The sequence below is a fragment of the Primulina huaijiensis genome, chromosome 5, assembly GCF_012295235.1.
Source record: "Primulina huaijiensis isolate GDHJ02 chromosome 5, ASM1229523v2, whole genome shotgun sequence".
Taxonomy (NCBI): Eukaryota; Viridiplantae; Streptophyta; class Magnoliopsida; order Lamiales; family Gesneriaceae; genus Primulina; species Primulina huaijiensis.
The window spans coordinates 15965366-15985811 of record NC_133310.1 but is presented as its reverse complement, the minus strand read 5'-3'; the positions used below and the strand labels follow the sequence as shown (position 1 = coordinate 15985811).

At 37.4% G+C, this 20446-nt stretch overlaps 1 protein-coding gene across 1 annotated transcript; it reads right to left on the bottom strand.

Annotated features, from left to right (window-relative positions):
• Window positions 1-382: 382 nt before the first annotated feature.
• LOC140976683 (hydroxyproline O-galactosyltransferase GALT6-like) lies at window positions 383-6377 on the bottom strand. The gene is made up of 7 exons (XM_073440937.1): window positions 5183-6377; window positions 4488-4720; window positions 4120-4410; window positions 3908-4036; window positions 3659-3832; window positions 879-986; window positions 383-799 (listed from the first exon to the last, which is right to left on the bottom strand). The coding sequence occupies exons 1-7, from the start codon at window positions 6057-6059 to the stop codon at window positions 590-592; spliced, it is 2022 nt and encodes a 673-aa protein (XP_073297038.1). The 5' UTR covers window positions 6060-6377; the 3' UTR covers window positions 383-589.
• Between the last annotated feature and the right edge of the window lie 14069 nt (window positions 6378-20446).

Genomic DNA, 20446 nt, shown 5'->3' with positions numbered 1-20446 from the left:
GACATTATTTCAGTTGCTCAAGCTTCACCTAAAATAGATATTCTTTGACAATCTCAAATAACTCTGAATTTGCCATGGTACATCCCAACTTGTTTTAAAGTAAAATTTTATGAAAAATATACTAAATGGTTCTACTTTTACCCCCCTTTGCTTTTTTTTTTTTTAGTTTTTCCATTTTTAATTAACCTAAGCTCCCTATTTTTCACAATCACAACAATGTGAGAGTATAGTTTCGTACAAGAAAGTGTCATTAGCAGCAGCATTGGCAAACCTAGTGCAAACAATTTTGTTGTTTTGTCTCTAATGCTACGTACACATTCGTTTTTATGTATGGAAATAAAGTTGAACATCCATAGTATACGAATCAAGTATGGCTTCCATGCACATGAATACATGTTAAATAGCAATTTTATGAATGTACATAAAATCTAAACAGTATCTATCCAAGCCAGAAAAGAATGAGGGGAAATTCCACTGTATCATATTAATGATCCCACAAGAATTTACCAGACATCATATACTATCACCACAAAATTTGTTCATTCTACAACCAATGTAGCAGTCCCATACATTGTTTCTAACGTACATGTTATCTCATGTCACAACACAAAGGCCTCCCTTGCTGTCTCATTTTATTCCAAAGGCATATCATTTGTCTGGGGGATTGATAATGAGCCGTATAGTAGTCTTCTACGCAACCGAATTGGCAGAACTTTAAGCTATGAACGTACTCGACCGGTCTTGAGGAGTTGACTTTCTGAACCCACATTCCCATGCTAACATCTTCCATTTTAAACAGCTGCAAAGAAAGATAATGTTCAAGTGTCTTGGCCAGAGCTTTTGTGCTGAGTGATTCGGAACAAGAAGGTTATACTTACCCTTAGTTTGTGTTTTTCGAAATCCGAAAGGATGAGATTTGCAATGTCAGATGAGATAATGTAGCCTGGTCCATTTGCATAGGGTGGATACTCTTCCTCTGGCCACTCCTATATCATCGAAAATCAGAGAAGAGCATCAGTATCGTTGCAATGTACTTTATGCGCGCCGTTTTATTTACATGTTTGATTTACAGACCACCTAAGCACGATCAACGGGCCAGTTCAACCTGGAACCGTCTACTATAGTTGAAACTCAATGAAATTCTCTTTATCATATGTTTAATACAATATTATACTATAAAGATTTGTTCAATCTGTTTTATAATACTATTGTTGCGTCTTCTTTTCAACTTGAAGAAAATGATTGAGTTCTTATTACTAAATGTACTACTAGAAGATTTTTTTGGTATACATTACCCTACCACCTCCTGGAGTATGTTTTATAAATTTGTTGAATATAATGATGAGATTTTGCACAATTTGTATTAAGTATGAAAGATAAATTTAAAAATATTAGGAGGTGATCTCACCTATGAATTGTCTAGCAACTTAAATAGACTCAAGTTAAAGTCAGGGTCGCTAGTAATATTTTTTTTAATATTATGGTAAATTTTTGGAGAAGAGTGTCGACGAACATAAGTCGTAGGCAATGCAATCTCTTCAGAAAATGTTTCAATTGTATTATGGTAAATATGGATCAGAGAAGGAGCCATAGTTGGAAGAAAGTTCGGTTGAGAAATCAACTGGAATTAAATTTCTATGGACTTTAAGACGCCAAAATATAAAGAAAAAGCAATTTCCACAAGCTCATCAAATGAAAAATGTTTTTTAATAACTTCGATATTTTACAGTGGTGGAAAGAAAATTCAAGATAATATGTAATCTTCTCATCAATTGCAAGCGACGTATTTGCAATTTAGTGCTCAAGTGTAGCATTCGAGTCGGTCTTCTCAACATGCGATCAAGTAATTGGAGATCATATGTACAATCTTTGTTCACAATAGCTTTCATGCTTCTATTACTACAAGATCCGTCAACGCTAAAAAAAGAATAGGACGACAGACACTATCGATGAATTTGCGAGCCAATACTATGAAGTAGAAGAAGAATATTCTAAAACTGTGTTTTATTAATTATGATGAAAATTGAGATTTAAATTTTTTTTACTTTAAGTCGAAATGTTATTCTAAGTTGAAATTTTAATAAATGAATATTTATTTTTTCGATATTGTTTGTAATTTTTAATATAATATTCTTTAATATCCCAATTTTTTTTGAAAAATACACATTTTTGTTCAGAAGACAAATAATAAAAAATACTGACGCGGTGAGAAGATTAAATTCGAAGCATAGGTGCCTAAGTGCCTACCTTTGGGCGCCTAAGCTTCTGTGCATCAAGAGGAGAGGCACTTCAGCGCCTAAGCGAATTCATATTAAAAATGTGGGCTCGGAATCAGTCGGAACCGGTCCGATGATACCGAATCGGACTTCCAGTTCGAAACCTTGAAACCAGAACCAAACCGGTTTTCAAACGGTTCTGTCCAGTTCCTGGACCTCCGGCACCGGAATCAATAGGAACCAGATCGGAACTAGACCAGGGCGGGACCGGGGTGCGACGGGGACCGGAGAACCCTTAAGCATGCCTAAGACCACCAAAGAAGAGCAGGATTCAGGTATTTAGTTGAGATGTAGTTTATCTTATATGAGTTTGGCGGCAGTGATGCAAGGACCATAGATTACAACCTCTACCATGGAGCAAGTGATTGTTAATAAAGTAGTTTGATTTGAGGAAGAAACATCGTGGAATAATCCTGAGGTAGAATATGATTGCTTTGTTTTTATAAAAAAATGAAGAAGAAGAAAAAAAAGGCAATGTTTTTGGCTTTAAATTCTGGAGAATCTGGACGACCGACCAGGACCAGACCAAATTTGAAAGAGCATCAAACGAAATAATGAACAAGCCTTTTCCGATGTGCCTTGTATTTTTCTACAATCACGATGTAACAGGTTCTTGAATTTGGTGATCAGTCCGGGAGTAGGGGAAGCGTTTCTTTATATTTTATAAAACTGATTATTAAAATATATTTTCAATAATATATTAGGGATAAAGAGGTGATTTAAACATAAAAAAATACAAAATATTCAAGAAAATTATTACTCAATGAGCACTCAAGCATACAGCACCAACCCTCGAGCTCAACTTGAACTCTGTGAAACCCAAGCTCAAATCGAACTTTGACTAAGCCAACTTTTGAGATATTCACTGGCACTTAGGCTCACTTTCACCCTTAGTCTAAAGCTTCTCGACCAAAATACAAAAAACTCAATGCGCTTATATTTCTGAAACTATAATGACTAACTAGAACCTTGATTGATGACATGTAATAAAGATTCATCTAAGAATACAAAGTTTTTGAAAATGATTCAAGTAAAATTCAGAGTTCAGGGAACCATTTGAATCATGACTTGACAAGTGAATTTCAAATTAGATATCTAATAGTTTCTCACTGCCTAATCAAATCAAAATAATTAAATGCCTCACACTCTTGAGGCTTGGAACATGCATAGCTAGAAGCCTTATGGCTGCACGATATCCTGTTTTTTGAAGTGCGGCAAGATTCTAAGGTGAAGCGAAGCCAAAATATCAAGATGGCACCAAGTGAAAGGAAACTAAAGCTCTTTGAACCAAAGCAGGAAAAATTGCAATTATAGCAGGAAAAGTAAGGGAAAAAAGGTATTGTATAAATTATGAGATGGAAAAAGTGAAATCCACAAGGTACCTCATACGTGACAGCCCATTTCCCACTTCGTAAGGGCTTATGGTAGTAATTTATATTCCCAATATACAAGCTTCTGGTATTAGGCACTTTCTTTGCTTCCTTAATAATTGCGTCGACTCTCACAAAAGTGTCGTCATCGCCCTTCATAATATAATTAGCAGATAAAGCCCGAACCTGATAATATTGAGAGCAATTAATTGAGGCAGCAAAAGGAAAAGTCGATCTTTAAGTTCTTAATCAATTACTCACGCCATATTCACAGATGGCAACAGTTTTCAGTACAACAAGATCATAGTTGTCCATGTACCGGACTATGACAATGTCACCAAAAAAATTTGCTTCTTTAATCACTTCAACGTTAACCTCCTTTCTCGCATGCTGTCAAAAGTAAGTTTCGAACTAGTTACTCGATTTTAAAGGAGATCAATCTTTTGTAAGAAACAGATCAGTTTTTTACCAACCAGAGCTACAAAGAAACGCGCAACAACGATTGACGACTTTATTAGCTTATGCTGCATCCAAGATTTCCTCACGCCCATTCTTTCGGCAAAGTGGTTGCCTGAGGAAAGAACACCGATGAAAAGTTCAACCGGCCCTTCTTGAATAGGGGGAGCCTTCCATCTTTCAGACAAATCAAGATGTTTCTGAGGAGCAAAACTCGGGTGTGATGTGGGCAAGGATGCAGCAAACACATAATGAACATCGATGTCGCCGTTCAGAAATAGCCCAGTGGCATCCTCAAGTGTAAATCCCTATAAGGAAAAAAAAGTATTAAATAATGTCGGAAAAATATATATATATAAAACAAAGGAAGGGTTACGTAAATTACGGTCCGATATGGAAACGAGGTGATATGTCTGCCATCTACGCTGATATGATAACCCTCAAGACCAGCAATAAGTGTTAGGACAAACAATTTGTTTTCCACAAATGGGAATGGCCAATCAACAGCCACTTTTTTAGTCCGTCCTATTAACCGGTTTAACCACCACATTGTCCTTGATTCCTCTGATCCATTATCATCATCCCGGATCCACTTCTCACATTTCATTAATCCATCAACTGCAGAAAGGCCAAGAATTGCCCATGATTTCCAGAGTCATGACATAATTCCAGAGAATACAGGACCGGGAAAACAACAAATTAAACAACTACCACAAGCTAAAAGAAAATTTCAGCAGATAAACGATTGAAAGAAGCAATGCCCTGTAACCTCATACACACCCATACATAATTAACCTAACTAAATTAGAATTATAGCTTTTCACCTATAATTGAATAAAAAAATTTCAAATTTCAATTTTCGTCGACAACCCATTATCCTAAAAACTTAAATCCATCTAATCTAATCAGAGGTGGGCAAAGGGGTGAGTTGGTCACTCCTAAAATGATAAGAAAGTTTATATTTTGCGATATCTTACAAACTGAATTCCTACCCAATCACAGAACTCTCCAAAAAGTGAAAAGAACATCATGAAATCCTAACCAACCAAATGCCATAATCAAGAAAACATTCCCGCTCACCAGTTTCCTCATCAGCTCTGGACTTCCAGCCTTCGCAACGTTGCGATGTCCCCCACTGCATCCTGTAACATGTGTTATGCTCAATGACAGGCCTCCCACTCCAATCCCCTTTCAACCTCGGATTAAAATGCAAAATCCTGGGTGGATCCTCCCCTTCCACAGCCCTCAGCCCCTGCAGCTCCATCATAAACTGTGAAACCATAACACGTTGCCCTTCGTTCAACAAAGAAATCTTCGGGGCCGTTTCCCAGTGTGCTACCCTCGGCTTCGCCACCAAAGTTATATGCGAACCTAAAGTTAGCCCACACGGCAGCATCGCCACTTGCCCATTCTTCAAGAAATCGTTGCCTGGTATCAATATTGAATGCGGGCATTCCTCAAATTTACTGCTACTGCTACGATCAAGACTAGCACCTTCGATATATTCTTCACCACTACGATTTTTTGCCATTGATTCGAGCTCCTGCCACAGCTTTCCGCCCAGTTCAAAGGCCTCCTTCGCGGACTTCAAAATTCCATCTGTAAGACTCGAATTCAAAATGCCTGCACTGAAATTCAAGCTCGAGAGTGGCGTTTTTGTGAGCTCTTTGATTCTTCTCTCTGGCCGTGAATGATACTGCATATCTACAGAGCGAATAGGGGCCTCTTTCTCCTCCAAATTCTCCTCGCTTTCCAGCATGAAATTCTTGGAATTCAAGAACCCACCATTTTCGCCGCTAGAAAAATCTGTTTGAGAAACAAGAGAGAACCCATTTCTGTACACAAATGGGACTTCAAATCCCACCAAAAGTAAGTACAAAAGCCCCATCACAATCAGCACCCGAATCGATCGTTGCCGGCTCAGTGAAAACAACAGCTCTACATTCACTCTCTTCATGTTCAGATTTCTCACAAAACTTTCAGCAAAGTTGAAACATGAAAACTGATAAACATGCAACTCAGAAGCTTAATAATAACTGATGATCAACAAAAACTGGAGCAAATTGAGCTTCTTGGGGAGAAGAAAGAGTATTGGCAATTATATGATTTTAAAAAAAGGACTCAGAAGCAAATCCAGAAAGAGATACACAACTGCAAGACGGGCCTCGACAGACAGACACAGAAGAGAGAGAGGAATGTACTGTAGCCTATACATACAACTATACAAGTGTGTAGAGGATGAGAGTGGGGTGGGGTTCGTTTGTTTCTGGGTCGGTCGCTTTAGGCAGTGGAAGTTATAAATGCCTAATAAATAACATATAATATTATATAACAATCCAAAAGGAATTTGCTTCAAATTAAATCTGTTAATAAAATATTATATATCATCGGTACCAATTACCATATGTTATATGTTAAAAATAATTATAATTAGTCGATCGGGTACGTATCAGAGTATCCACATTAACATGCATATTTCACTCAAATATTTTTGGGTATCGTTCAATATCTCATATTTCATAATTAAATATTTGACCAACTAATATTATATTTTTATTCAAAACTAAAACTAGATAGTGTTATAAAATTATTAAAATACAAGACATGAAAACAAAAATTACAAATCACACACATTATAAAATCTTTTTTTGAGATGCTCCCATAACACCCGATATTTTTGAAGTTGTTCATCAGGCATGCCTCGTGTGAGGAGTTTATGCACTTGGATGAGTTGATCAACTTCCTTATTGTTGTTATATTTGTGAAGTTCAAAATGCGATAACGTAATCCAACTGCATGCAAATCTCGTAAAAATGAAAAATCTTAAATTAAATTATTTTAATTGCATTACTTAAATGTGGCAAGCATGTTTACATGTTAAAATATGGATTTCTATTAAAATACATAAAACAGTGTTTTCAAGGGTTATTTGAGACGCGACCGAGGAACAGAGACCAGAGACTGTAAAAGAAAAATATTTTTATTAAATGATTGTTTTTAGTTATTTAATATATGGCATATTTAATATATAATTTTCGAAAATGGTGTCTTTTGAGATACTTTTACTCGTCGAATCATATTTTAAATCGGTAATCAATTTTTGACGAAAATAAGAACTTTTTGAAGATTCGGTTAATATTTTCGAAAACTTTCCTAAACGAGATTTTTTCTATAAGTACTAATGGGCTTAATAGGCCTATTATACTAGGATTATCGGGCTCAATTGTCTACCTTAATATTAATTACCCAAAGCTTCGATTCCAAGCGCTTTTTCTCCCACAAATCACACGCCCAAATAAAAAGAAACCTAGGGTTCTCTCCCTAGCAGCCACACGCACACACCTACATGAAACCTAGGGCAATTCACGTGATTTTGAAGGCAAAATGCAGCAAGGATTTCTCATCTCTCCGACAACGTTACTTCACGTCTTGACTCGAATTTTCGTGCGTGAATCAAGCAAATACACGTCTTATTCCTTATTTTCTCATCATTCATATCATATTTTGTATGAAAATTCTGATATCTCTTTTAATATTTTCGTTTTTATGATATATACATGGAAAATCTTGGGTTTCTTGCCATATAATTCATGATATTGATGTTGTACAAGGAGATGACAGGTTAGGGATGGTAGGGCTCGAATTAGGGGCTGTTAAGGGGTCCTAGATGGGGCTGTACAAGGCTAGAAAGAAAGGGCAAGGGGCGGAACGAAAATTGGGTTCTAAGGGAACTATGGTTCGGTTTTTTGTTCTTTAAGGGGGCAGACATGTGAGAGGGATTGTGCTGCATGCAGTGACCTAGGAGGGCTGTGGCGTGGTCCTAGATGGGTTGAGGGGTGGCTGGTGCAAAGGCAAGGGTAGGAACCGCAAGGCTTGGCTACGCAACCATGCGCGCAAGGGCTTGGAGCGAACCATGCATGTCCTCATGCATGGCGCGTAGGGCTGGTCCACGGGGGTCCTAGGGATTCAGTCTGGTCCTATGATGGCTGGTTAGGGTCTGGTCTTGTCGGTTTGGGGCTAGTATCGAAAGAACATGGGATTTGTTTAGGGCTAGGGTTAGGACGAATTGTGCAGAAAATTCCAACAGGTTTCTAGGCATTTCCAAGGGTTTTAAATGGCTTGAATTGGGTTGAAAAGGGTTTGTTTATGTGAAACGTCTGCTTATTTGTTTTTCTTAAAAAGTAATAGAAATTTTTTTTTCCTCAAAAATTCGGCCACTACATATACATATACATATACATAAAATACTTTTGCACCCTTTTTAAAATAAAACCTTCAACTAGTATTTGAAAATCCAAAGGAAATAGTCGAAACATGAAATCGTTAAACGTTTCACCAAACTTAAAATGTAATAAATTTGAAAATTGTAGCACATACTAAACCTCTCAAAAATCTCTCAAAAACATAAATTAATAGTCGTAAAATCTTTAGCGTAAATCATAAACTAAAATGCGGAAAATAGAAGCGCTGGTCCTCAAGTTATGTGCACCGACAGTCCAACAATGTCATCTATCAAGACCTCCAATATCATAATTATTAATATCAAGTGCATCAAACACACCTAGTGAGTATATAACCACAAGCAACAGTTAAAAATATTCGTACTTAAAATAACATTTTCATGATAAGACATAAACTTTAAACATAAACATTTTCATAATTCATATTCATATTACCATATTTATATTCGTATCAACATATTCGTTTTCATTTTCGTGTTTGTTGAATTCAGATCGTGATTGCGACTCGTATTCTTACCAACATATCATCGTATTTAGTCACAATCTCTTCACGTCCTTCAACATGTCATATTTCCATCACTTAATAAAACATGAATATAGTATCATTTTTTCTTTTAAACCAAGCATGCAACATATCTTTTAAATGTCCAAATTAAACCATAAAAATTCATGAACATTTAAAAATCATAATTTTAACATATAAAAATTTCTAAACATGTGAAATAATCATATTAGCATATAAAACAACAATTAGAGCACTACCACGATGATTACTAATTTTCGGGTGTAAAATGATCGTTTTACCCCGACGTAAAATTTCACGTTTTTGACTTTTTCTTATTTTCATTGGCTCTAACATGTCCCATATAATTATTTAAGCATAAATTAAATTTTCCAAAATTTTATTTAGCTTAAATACTAGACTTTTTAATTAATTCGTAATTAGTTGTTTTGAAGACGTTTTAATCCCGAAAAATTACAAACTTTAATATAAAATTCCTAAATTCAAAACTTAGTATTTTTATATTATTTTAGCCCTAGTGAACCATGACTAGACCCCCGTGAGCCGTGTTTCGATTTATTTTAACTTTAAAAACCCTAACTAGACCTATATAGTTCGCCCCCGAGCCATGGTTCGACTTTCTCGAGCCACCCTCGAGCCATGCTGGACCAAACCCTGACCAACCCCTTAGGCCATCCCCTGGACCTTTGGAACTAACGGACATGACCCCTAGGCTCGAACCGAAGCTCCCCACCCCAGCCCACCAGCTGGCCGAGAACCCTTCTTTTGCATGGACTCTATGTTTTGGTGCCTAGGACTCTAGCCGACCGAGCCACCCTTGAACCAGCCTGTTGTGCACGAATGTGGAAAATATCCCAGATTCGTCGATCGAACAAATATAATTCATCGTGATAACACCTAGGACCCTAAGGACGCACCCTAGCCCAGCCCTTGAACCACAGGCCGAGCCCCTTAGCCCTTGGAAGCCTGCACGCCCTGCGCATGCTTCACGCGATTCTCGGGTAGGAGTCCTATCAAGCTAGGACTCCTTCCCCAGCCCTTGACTCGAGTCATAGCATGGCTAGGACTCTACCCTTGATCGTGCACATGCCCTGGCTAACCCCTGGTCCCAGCCAAACCAAGCCAAGCCACCAAGACATGAAAACTGAACCCCTCCAACCCACCGTGACAGAAACGTGTACCAGCTTGTATCCCTTGATCATGTGCAGTGTTTTGGTGGAGTTTTATGACTCTAAACTTGTGTAAAACAATGTCCACTTATGTCCTAATCATGGCACCCTTTTATGCACATAAACAACATAAATTGGATAAAAAATCATGCTTGAATTTTCATGTCATGTACAAAAATGAAAATAAACCAAAAATGTCACTTGTTTTCCACACTTTTCATGCATAAAAACATATTATGGTGTGATGATGTTTTGAAGGAAAGAAATATGCGTGCCTTTGCGTTCTAAACGCACGAATTCTCGTTGACGATTGCGAAGAACGAGGCAAGAACCTTGGCTTGACACTTCCTTGAGCTTTCGAATTTTTCTTCCAATTGATGTGTGTGTGTGTGTGAGTCATGTATTTGAAGAGTTTTGGTTGTGTGCAACAATCTGAAAAGAGGCGTGACTTTGTGTATGGTTTGGGGTGAGTTTTAATACATAATATACTAAATAATTCACTAATCAAGGCTTATGCCTATTAAGCATGTAATTAGGCCCATTAGTGCTTGATTAGACTTTAATTAAAATATTAAAATAGTTTTGTTTAAATAAGTTTGTGAATTTAATAGCCGGGTTGCTCAAAAAGTTCGTATTTTGTTGAAAAACCAACACCGATAAAATTTGCGTCCCGGCGTATAAAATCACCTCGAAAGTCCTTATTTTCAAAAATATGAAAAACCATCAACCATATTTTAAACAATTAAAAATAATTATTTAATAAAAACATTTTACGTTTTTCAGCCCTCTGTTTTCGTTCCTCGATCGCAACTTGAATAACCCTTAAAAATCACATTTTAATGCATGTAAGTAGAAAAATGCTAAAATATCACATAAACATGTCACATAATCAATCTAGCAATTAAAATCAATTAATTACTCATTTACATATTTCCTAGATTTGCATGCAGTTGGATTACGTCGTCTTAATTTTGGACATTACAATTCCTTCTCCCCTTAAATAAAATTTCGTCCTCGAAATTAGAACTTACCGAATAGCTCTGGATAACTCTTTTGTCGGCTTTGCGCGGTCTTCATTCTGTCACGAATTTTGACTACAAGTTCGGTAGTCTCTTCAATCATATCTGGACCAATCTCTCTTCGTTCACCAACCTCGTCCCAATGTATATGAGATCTACATTTCCTTCCGTAAAGTTCCTCAAAAGGAGCCATCCCGATTGATGATTGAAAACTATTATTGTAGGTGAACTCCACTAGAGGTAATTTTGGTTCCCAACTGCCTTGGAAATCAATAACACATGCTCGCAGTAGATCTTCCAAAATTTGAATTACTCTTTCGGACTGACCATCGGTTTGAGGATGGAATGGTGTACTGAATAATAACTTGGTCCCCATCGCTGCATGCAGACTCTTCCAAAAAGATGACGTGAATCTGGGATCTCTGTCAGAAACAATTGATACAGGAATCCCATGCAGACGAACTATCTCTCGAATGTATAACTTTGCATACTGAATCATGGTGAAGGTCGTCTTAATAGGTAGAAAATGCGCTGATTTTGTAAGACGATCCACTATCACCCATATAACATTGAATCCCTTAATAGTCTTCGGCAATCCCACAACAAAGTCCATCGTAATATTTTCTCATTTCCACTCGGGAATTGGAAGTGGCTTAAGCTTCCTTGCTGGCGTCAGATGCTCTGCCTTAACTTTTTGACACATCAAACACTCGGATACAAATCTCATAATGTCTCTCTTCATGCCTGGCCACCAATATAACAACTGCAAATCTTTGTACATTTTCATGCTTCTCGGATGAATGAAATATGGTGTGTCATGAGCTTCCTTCATAATGATATCTCTCAAAGAATCATCACTAGGAACCCATAAACGATATCGAAAACGAACTATACCATCCACCTCTGAATATAACTTCGGACACTTGGCTTCATCTCTAGCTCTCCACTTTTGCAATTGCTCATCGGTAGACTGTTCATCACGAATTCTGTCTCTCAAGGTCGATTGTACTGATAAAGTGGCAAGATTAGGGGCCTTGCCCCTAGCATAAACTGTAAGCTCAAACCGTTGTATCTCGGACTGCAACGGTCTTTGGAGTGATAATTGAGTGATAATTGCTGCTTTTCTACTCAGTCGTCTGCCACAACATTAGCTTTCCCCGGATGATAGCTAATCTCACAGTCATAGTCTTTTACTAACTCAAGCCATCTTCGCTGTCTCATATTCAATTCCTTTTGGGTGAGGAAGTATTTCAAACTTTTATGATCGGTGAATATTTTACACTTCTCCCCATAAAGGTAATGTCTCCAAATCTTCAATACAAAAACTACTGCTACAAGCTCAAGATCATGAGTATGGTAGTTTTTCTCGTGAATTTTCAATTGTCTCGATGCATAGGCTATAACTCGGTCATTTTGCATCAGGACTGTGCCCAAACCGAGTTTAGAAGCGTCGGTATATAGAACATACTCCCCTTGCCCTGATGGCATAGATAATACTGGCGCTGAAATCAAGACTTGTTTCAACTTGTCAAAACTGTCTTGACGCTCGGATCCCCAAATAAACTTTGGATTCTTCTTAGTCAAGGATGTCAATGGTACTGCAATAGATGAGAATCCCTTGATGAATTTGCGATAATAGCCAGCTAGTCCCAAGAAACTGCGAATCTCGGTAACACTCTTTGGTACTGGCCACTCTTTCACTGCCTCAACTTTGCTTGGATCAACTTCAACGCCATCACTAGAATGATGTGGCCTAAGAAAGCCACTCTATCAAGCCAAAACTCGCACTTGCTGAATTTTGCATAAAGCTTTCTGTCTTGTAGTACTTGTAGTGCTGTCCTCAAATGACGACTATGCTCCTCTTTATTCCTCGAATAGATCAATATATCATCAATGAAGACTATAATAAACTAATCCAGATACAACTGAAATACGCGATTCATGAGATCCATGAAGATCGCTGGCGCATTAGTCAAACCGAAATTAGTCAGACCGAATGGCATGACCATAAACTTGTTGGGACATCGTGTTTTCGCACCCAAGATGCAGCGAAAGTTTAAAATTTTGCTTGGGCGTCGTGTGTTTAAAACATCCATAGGGTGTTCTAAGAATTATACCTTTGTGTTCTTAACGCTGGACTCCAAACTATTCCGGTGTTTAGGCGGATATAGCCCTTTTTGTAATTTCTTACGGACGTCCTTCCTTTGATCGCCTAATTAGATCCACGATCGAAAACTATATTCCTCGCTTGGATTGCACTAGAAATCACAAACGATTTTGCGTTGAGACTGTGACGTCCAAATTTCCAAAATTCCGAAGACGGTGCGGCACAGCGACGTGACGTGGAAGCAACAAAAGTAGGCCGAAATAGTTTTTCCCAAATCTTGTGTTGGCCGAGACCCTTTTTCAAAGTGGGAAATTAATTGATTCATAATCAACAATTAAGAAAGATAATCAAATCATTAATCCATAATTAATTTCATGACTTGATTGCTTTAACTCATCATGGCCGTGACTTCAAAGATGGAGGAGAGAAAAGCTTTGTTTTGTGTGAAAAATTAATCACCCAACAATGAACCCTAATGGTGTATTTATAGAGTGAGACTCCTAATCTAATTAGGAGTCCATCTCTCACAAGGACTCTAATAATTTCATTATATTTAAACTCCCACATAATTAATATATAATGTATTTATTAACCTTTAATAATACATTATATAATAATATCATATACACATATTTTATATCACCATATAAAATATATACATGTATATGTATATTAAATTAAATAACTATTATTTAATTTATAACCTAACTCCTTGGTTAATTTAATTTTAGACTCTTCTAGAATATTTATGAGAATTTGTGCATATTAGTAGTCATCACTACTAGCACAATACTTTAATTAGTAAATTCCAAATTCGCTAAAAAAATGATTCCGAACTCATTATAACCTCGAACGACGATCCGAGAGCGCCGATGTACCAAGGATACAAATCTTGTTCATATAATGAAAATCGAAAATTTCGAAGATCAAAATTTTCATTTACCAAATTTGGAACTTACCATATATGGCAGCTGCCAGTTTTAGTGAACTCCTTCACAAAACAGACAGTTCCACTCTCCTTCCTTATTTAGCAATCATGCTAACGTCCACTTCTTCCATCCTATAGAATCAGCTCATAAACTTCTTCATAAGCTTCCTGTTGGATCTCCATCAAACTATAGTCGCAAAATTCAAACTCATTGAAATTTGACTATCTCAACGGGAACAGAGAATCCGATACTTGTGTGACCCTCAATGGTTCAGGGATACAGCTAGCTGTGGGTTCACATCTCCATGTGATTCAAAATAACATTTATTCTCATTCGGGTTTACCCTAGTTAACCCCATTCTTTTCATCAACTCCTTGACCAAGAATGTCAGAACTTATTTCTGATTGCACCCATCGGATCATGGTAAGAGAGTATAGTAGCATCGCCCCATGATCCCCTAGGTATCACTAATAGTGCCTGCAAGAACCTTTAGTCATGGTTAGCATACAGTACGGTCCCTTCAACACATATATCTCGATCGAATCTGCAACCATTGGTATATCGAGAGTTGCATATGAATTCGACAACGATGCGATATATGTTTGAGTACTAATAGTGTCATGGTATGTGCAACTAGGAAAACACCTTTCCCTAAAGCACATTTCTTGCTCTGGCCGGAGACTCCTTGCACCATTAACTCATCAGATCACATAGGATATGTGGGGCCCTTAGCTCCTAATCCTTATTACAATGCAATCTAATTAGATTTAATTAATTACAGCGGAAAACGAGTTTAAATTTTCTTTACAATGAGCCCAAAACATGTCAACTATCATTATAATACTAAAAATAGTATATAATATAGTCTCGTCTTAACATGTCACAGTATAAAACAAGCCCACACATAATCCAGATCAAATACATACAAACAAACTCATATCCTCGGGACATACCCCGGTATATATAGATACATATACATATATACTGGGAAAGACCACGAAACCTCAAATCAACCATGACTCCCTCCAGAAGTACCATCTCCGGTCTCCTTATAACCTGAAGTACCTGTCATTGCCAACATACAAAGACTACAACAGCCCTCTCTGGGGTGAGCAAAGCTCAGTCTGAAGCAACCACAATATATACCACATATATCTAAACAATGCTTTATGATATGCAATGCATGTATGTCGTGGAGGTATCAGGTCACATGCCTATCTACTGAGCACATGTCAGAATCAATCGAATCGCTATCAAATCAATGCTCGAGCTAGCACACCGGCCTCAATCAGGGATACTCGTATGATAGCGTCGACAAAGCGCCATCAAATCCCAATATCAATCAATCATCGGGGCCACTAATTTCTATGTTTTAAGGGCCACATAATGTCAAACACAGCATCATGTTCACAAACCCCAGAATCAAATCCAGTCATATCAAGGTATCCAAGGATCATAGCTCAACGTGCATGTCATGTATGCCACATCAACTTAATAAATAAGGCATATAGACATGTAATCTCAATCCAATCAATCAAACATATATCATATAATACAGATACCTATCGTATGTTATCCGGTCGCAACATACCTAAATTCTTCGTTCCCGTCGATGTAGCTTGAAGATATCAGTATAATAATTTATCTACATCAATAACATATTCATTTCAATCAATAACATCATTCAATATCAACAATATAAGTTTCAAATATATTTTGAAACTTCGAAAATTCATATCAAATTCAAATCATAATATAATTCAATTCCGACTTCGAATACGAGTTTCTTGTCGGTTATTCTACCGCATATATAATCAGAATTAATAACAACTGACAAATAATTCTTCAATCTCAATCCAACGATTAAAATTCCCTAATTATCATAAATTTGGAATAATTCAAAATAACATCACTATAATCATTTCTTCTTCGTTAAAATCATACACTAGTCAACAATCTTCAATTTCTGTATGATTTAACAATTTATCGGATTTATTACAGAAATCGACGAATTTCAAACATCACCAAAAATATAAAATTTATACCTCAAATCAAAGACCTCGTGTCAACGATCCCAGAACTGAAGTTGGTTCGTCGATTGGATAAACCGATATGTCGCACCAAGGAAAAGAAAATTCAAAAACCCTGTTTCTATTTCTCACGAAACCTCTGTTCTAAACTTTCTGTACGTATAGTGGAGTTCAATTCATTTATGAATTGAATTCCACCGTCTTTAATTTTTTTTATTTTTTATTATTATTATTTTTGATATTATAATATAATAATATCCCTTTGTAACAGTCAAACGATCAAATTTTTCAAAATTCAAAACATGAAACTTCTATATCTTTGAGTTTTCTACGTTATAACCAAATTTCAAATCATTTGGACTTCATGTGATCAAATATGTCACTAATTATCATTTTGTCCTTAAAATTAATTCATTATTTTTCAATTTATTTACGAAAATACCATCAAAATAAATTGAATGTTTTTCAATTTATTTACAAAAATGTCATCAATACTATTTTATTCTCGGGGTCTCACGTTTCTCCCCAACTTAAAAGATTTTGTCCTCGAAATCTCAAAAATATCTTTATACATAACATTGACAAACATATAATATGTCACCAGTTATAGTATATATCAAAACTAAAATCAGTAAATGGATCATTATACATTGAATTCAATAGAACAGATGGAATAGAATCAAATAAGTGCAGATATGATTCTCGCATCTTGCTTTCCAATTCCCACGTTGACTCCTCCATACCATGTCGTGTCCATTGCACTCGAACTAGCGGAATCGATTTATTACGCAATACTTTCTCCTTTCGATCCATAATGCAAACAGGTTGTTCAACATAGGAAAGAGAAGGATCAAGTTCCACATCATCATGTGCAAGTACATGTGATGGATCTAGTTCATACTTTCTCAACATAGAAACATGAAATACATCATGAATGGCAGATAAAGCTGGTGACAATGCCAACCGATAAGCCAAAGATCTCGTATGGACCAACATATCGAGGTGATAATTTCCCTCACATACCAATTCGAACAGTGCATCTGAAGGGAGATATTTTCAAAAACACTTTATCACCTTTCTGAGCAGCTTTCATCCGCTGTCGAATTAACTGAACCTTATCATTCATTTCCTGTATCATCTCAAGTCCAGTCACTTGTTTTTCACCAATTTCATCCCAGAATAACGGTGACCTACATCGTCTCCCGTATAAGGCTTCAAACGGTGTCATACCAATACTCGTTTGAAAGCTATTATTATAAGAAAATTCCACCAATGGTAAAGCATCTTGCCATCCCATTCTGAAATCCATCACAATCGCACGTAGCATAACTTCTAACGTTTTAATTGTACGCTCAGTATGGCCATCAGTTTGAGGATGATAAGCAGTACTCATAGCCAAACGCCTACCCATCGCTTCTTGGAAACTACCCCAGAATTTAGAAGCAAACCTGGGATCACGATCTGATACAATTGAAACTGGCATACCATGCAGTCTCACAATATTCTCAATGCATAAACGGGCCATTCTCTTATAAGGATAAGTCCGCTCATACGGAATAAAATGTGCAGATTTTGAAAGCCGATCAATAATAACCCAAATAGCATCACAGTCTTTGGGCGAACGAGGTAAATGAGTCACAAAATCCATAGCAATATGATCCCAATTCCATTTCGGGATTTCAAGACTATGGAGTAATCCTCCAGGGTTCATTCTCTCGGCTTTCACTTGCTGGCAAACAAGTCATTTCGAAATAAATTCAGCAATGTCCTTCTTCATACGTATCCACCAGAATTAGGGTCTCAATGTCAAATACATCTCTCGACCTCCAGGCTGAATACTTTATTTGCTACAATGTGCTTATCAAAGAAGGGCATATTTCAAATCAGAATCATTAGGGACTACCAGCCGATCATTAAATCGTAAAAAACCATCAGAAGAAATCTGAAATCCAGACTGATGTCATGTAGATACACGTTCTTTCGATTTTTGGATCTGAGCATCGCTTCATTAGGCCTTTCGTATTTTTGATATCAAGTTCGGCTCAATTTGCAATGCAGAAACAATGACAGAATTCCAATTCGAGTTAAAAGTTCAACCAGAAGTACATATATCCTCATGTACCTTGGCAACACAAACATAAGCTAAAACAGAATCATGAACTTTCCGACTAAGGGCATCCGCAGTAACATTCACCTTTCCAGGGTGATACTGAATCTCACAATCAAAGTGCTTCAGGAGATCCATCAATCTGCGTTGCCTCATATTCAAATCAGATTGGGAAAAGAGATATTTCAGACTCTTATGATCTGAATAGATAACAAACTTTTCTCCGTACTAGTAATGGCGCCAAATCTTCAAAGCAAACACAATGGCGGCCAATTCCAGATCATGAATAGGATAACATGTTTCATGAGATTTCAATTGACGAGATGCATAAGCAACCACCTTGCCATGTTGCATCAGAACGCCGCCCAAACCTTTACCAGACGCATCTGTACACACTACAAATCCTCCGGTACCTGAGGAAATAGTAAGCACAGGTGCTGTGGTTAATCTCGTCTTCAATTCAAGAAAACTAGCTTCACATTCATCTGACCAAATGAATCGCTGATTTTTCTGTATCAGTTGAGTGATAGGTTTAGCTATTTTCGAAAATCCTTCAATAAAACGACGATAATAACCAGCTAAACGCATGAAGCTACAAATCTCAGGAACATTTGTAGGTCTCGGCCAATTCAATACGGCTTCAACCTTAGCGGGATCAACAGATATGCCATGTCTCAAGATGACGTGGCCCAAAAATACCACTCGATCCATCCAGAATTCGGATTTGAAAAATTTAGCATATAAGCGGCCATTGCGAAGAGTTTGAAGTACCAGTCTCAGATGTTCAACATGCTCCTTTTTCGATTTCGAATATACAAGAATATCATCGATAAATACGATAACGAATCGGTCAAGATAATCTCGAAAGACACGATTCCTTAAATCCATAAAGACAGCAGGAGCATTCGTGAGACCGAAAGGCATAACCAAAAATTCATAGTGGCCATACCTAGTACGAAAAGCAGTTTTAGGCACATTTTCTTCTCGAACACGTACTTGATGATACCCAGAACGAAGATCAATCTTCGAGTATACAGAAGTACCCTGAAGCTGATCAAAGAGATCATCAATACGAGGAAGTGGGTACTTGTTTTTCACAGTAGCCCGATTCAAGTGCCTATAATCGATACACATTCGCATAGTACCATCTTTCTTTCGAACAAATGACACTGGAGCTCCCCAAGGTGATACACTCGGTCGAATATATCCCTTATCAAGAAGATCCTGTAATTTTTCTTTCATTTCTTTCAATTCCAGAGGTGCCATGCGATAAGGAGCTTTAGAAATATGTGCAGTTCCCGGCACAAGATCAATACTAAATTCAACTTCTCGATGAGGAGGAAAATCAGGAATCTCATCGGAAAATACATCTGGGAATTCTTTTGCAACAGGAATATTGGATAAAGAAGGCTCCTTCTTAAAGGCATCAATATCGTAGATAAGATAACCCTCATCTCCGCCAAACAAAAGTCAGGACATTTCCAAAGAGGATACCAATGGAATTTTGGCTTGGGAACCCTTGCCGTAAAAATTCCACTTGGGTCCATCATTAGGTCGAAATCGAACCACTCCATGAAAACAATCGACAGTAGCTCGATTTGTTGTCAAGATATCCATTCCAACAATACAATCAAAGTCGTGCATTGGAAGGACAATCAAATTCAAGAATATCACATTGTCCTCATATATCAATACACAATTCTGCACAACTTGCTCAGACAGAATAATCTTTCCTGCTGGCGTGGCTATTGACAAAGTATCATATAATGGGGTACTCATAATGTCATGAGATGCAACAACTGCATGAGATATGAATGAGTGGGATGCTCTTGTATCAAATAAAACACGTGCAGGATAATCGCAAAGCATGCAAATACCTGCAATCACACCACCAGGAGCTTCTTTTGCCTGATCCTCGGTCATGGCATAGACTCGAACTTGAGGAAGGACTTGGGCACTCTGACCACCCGGTCCTCGATACCGTGGAACATTCAACTGCTGGAAAGAAGGAACAGGAAAAACAGGTTTCATCACACTTGGGCCACCTCTAAATCCTGGCTGGGGTTGGGACGAAGACATACCCCTATTCGGACATACACGAGAGAAATGACCTTCCTGTCCACACTGAGAACACGTACCAAACATACCTCGACATTGCTCGATAGTATGTTTGCCTCCACAATGGCTAAAATAAGGAGCAACCACGGGACTCCCTCTCT

Coding starts and splice junctions, on each gene's coding strand:
- LOC140976683 (XM_073440937.1), bottom strand. CDS start 6,059: ATGAAGAGAGTGAATGTAGAGCTGTTGTTTTCACTGAGCCGGCAACGA. Junction 4,721..5,182: donor CAGAGCTGATGAGGAAACTG/GTGAGCGGGAAT, acceptor GCCTTTCTGCAG/TTGATGGATTAATGAAATGT. Junction 800..878: donor TCGAAAAACACAAACTAAGG/GTAAGTATAACC, acceptor CTTTCTTTGCAG/CTGTTTAAAATGGAAGATGT.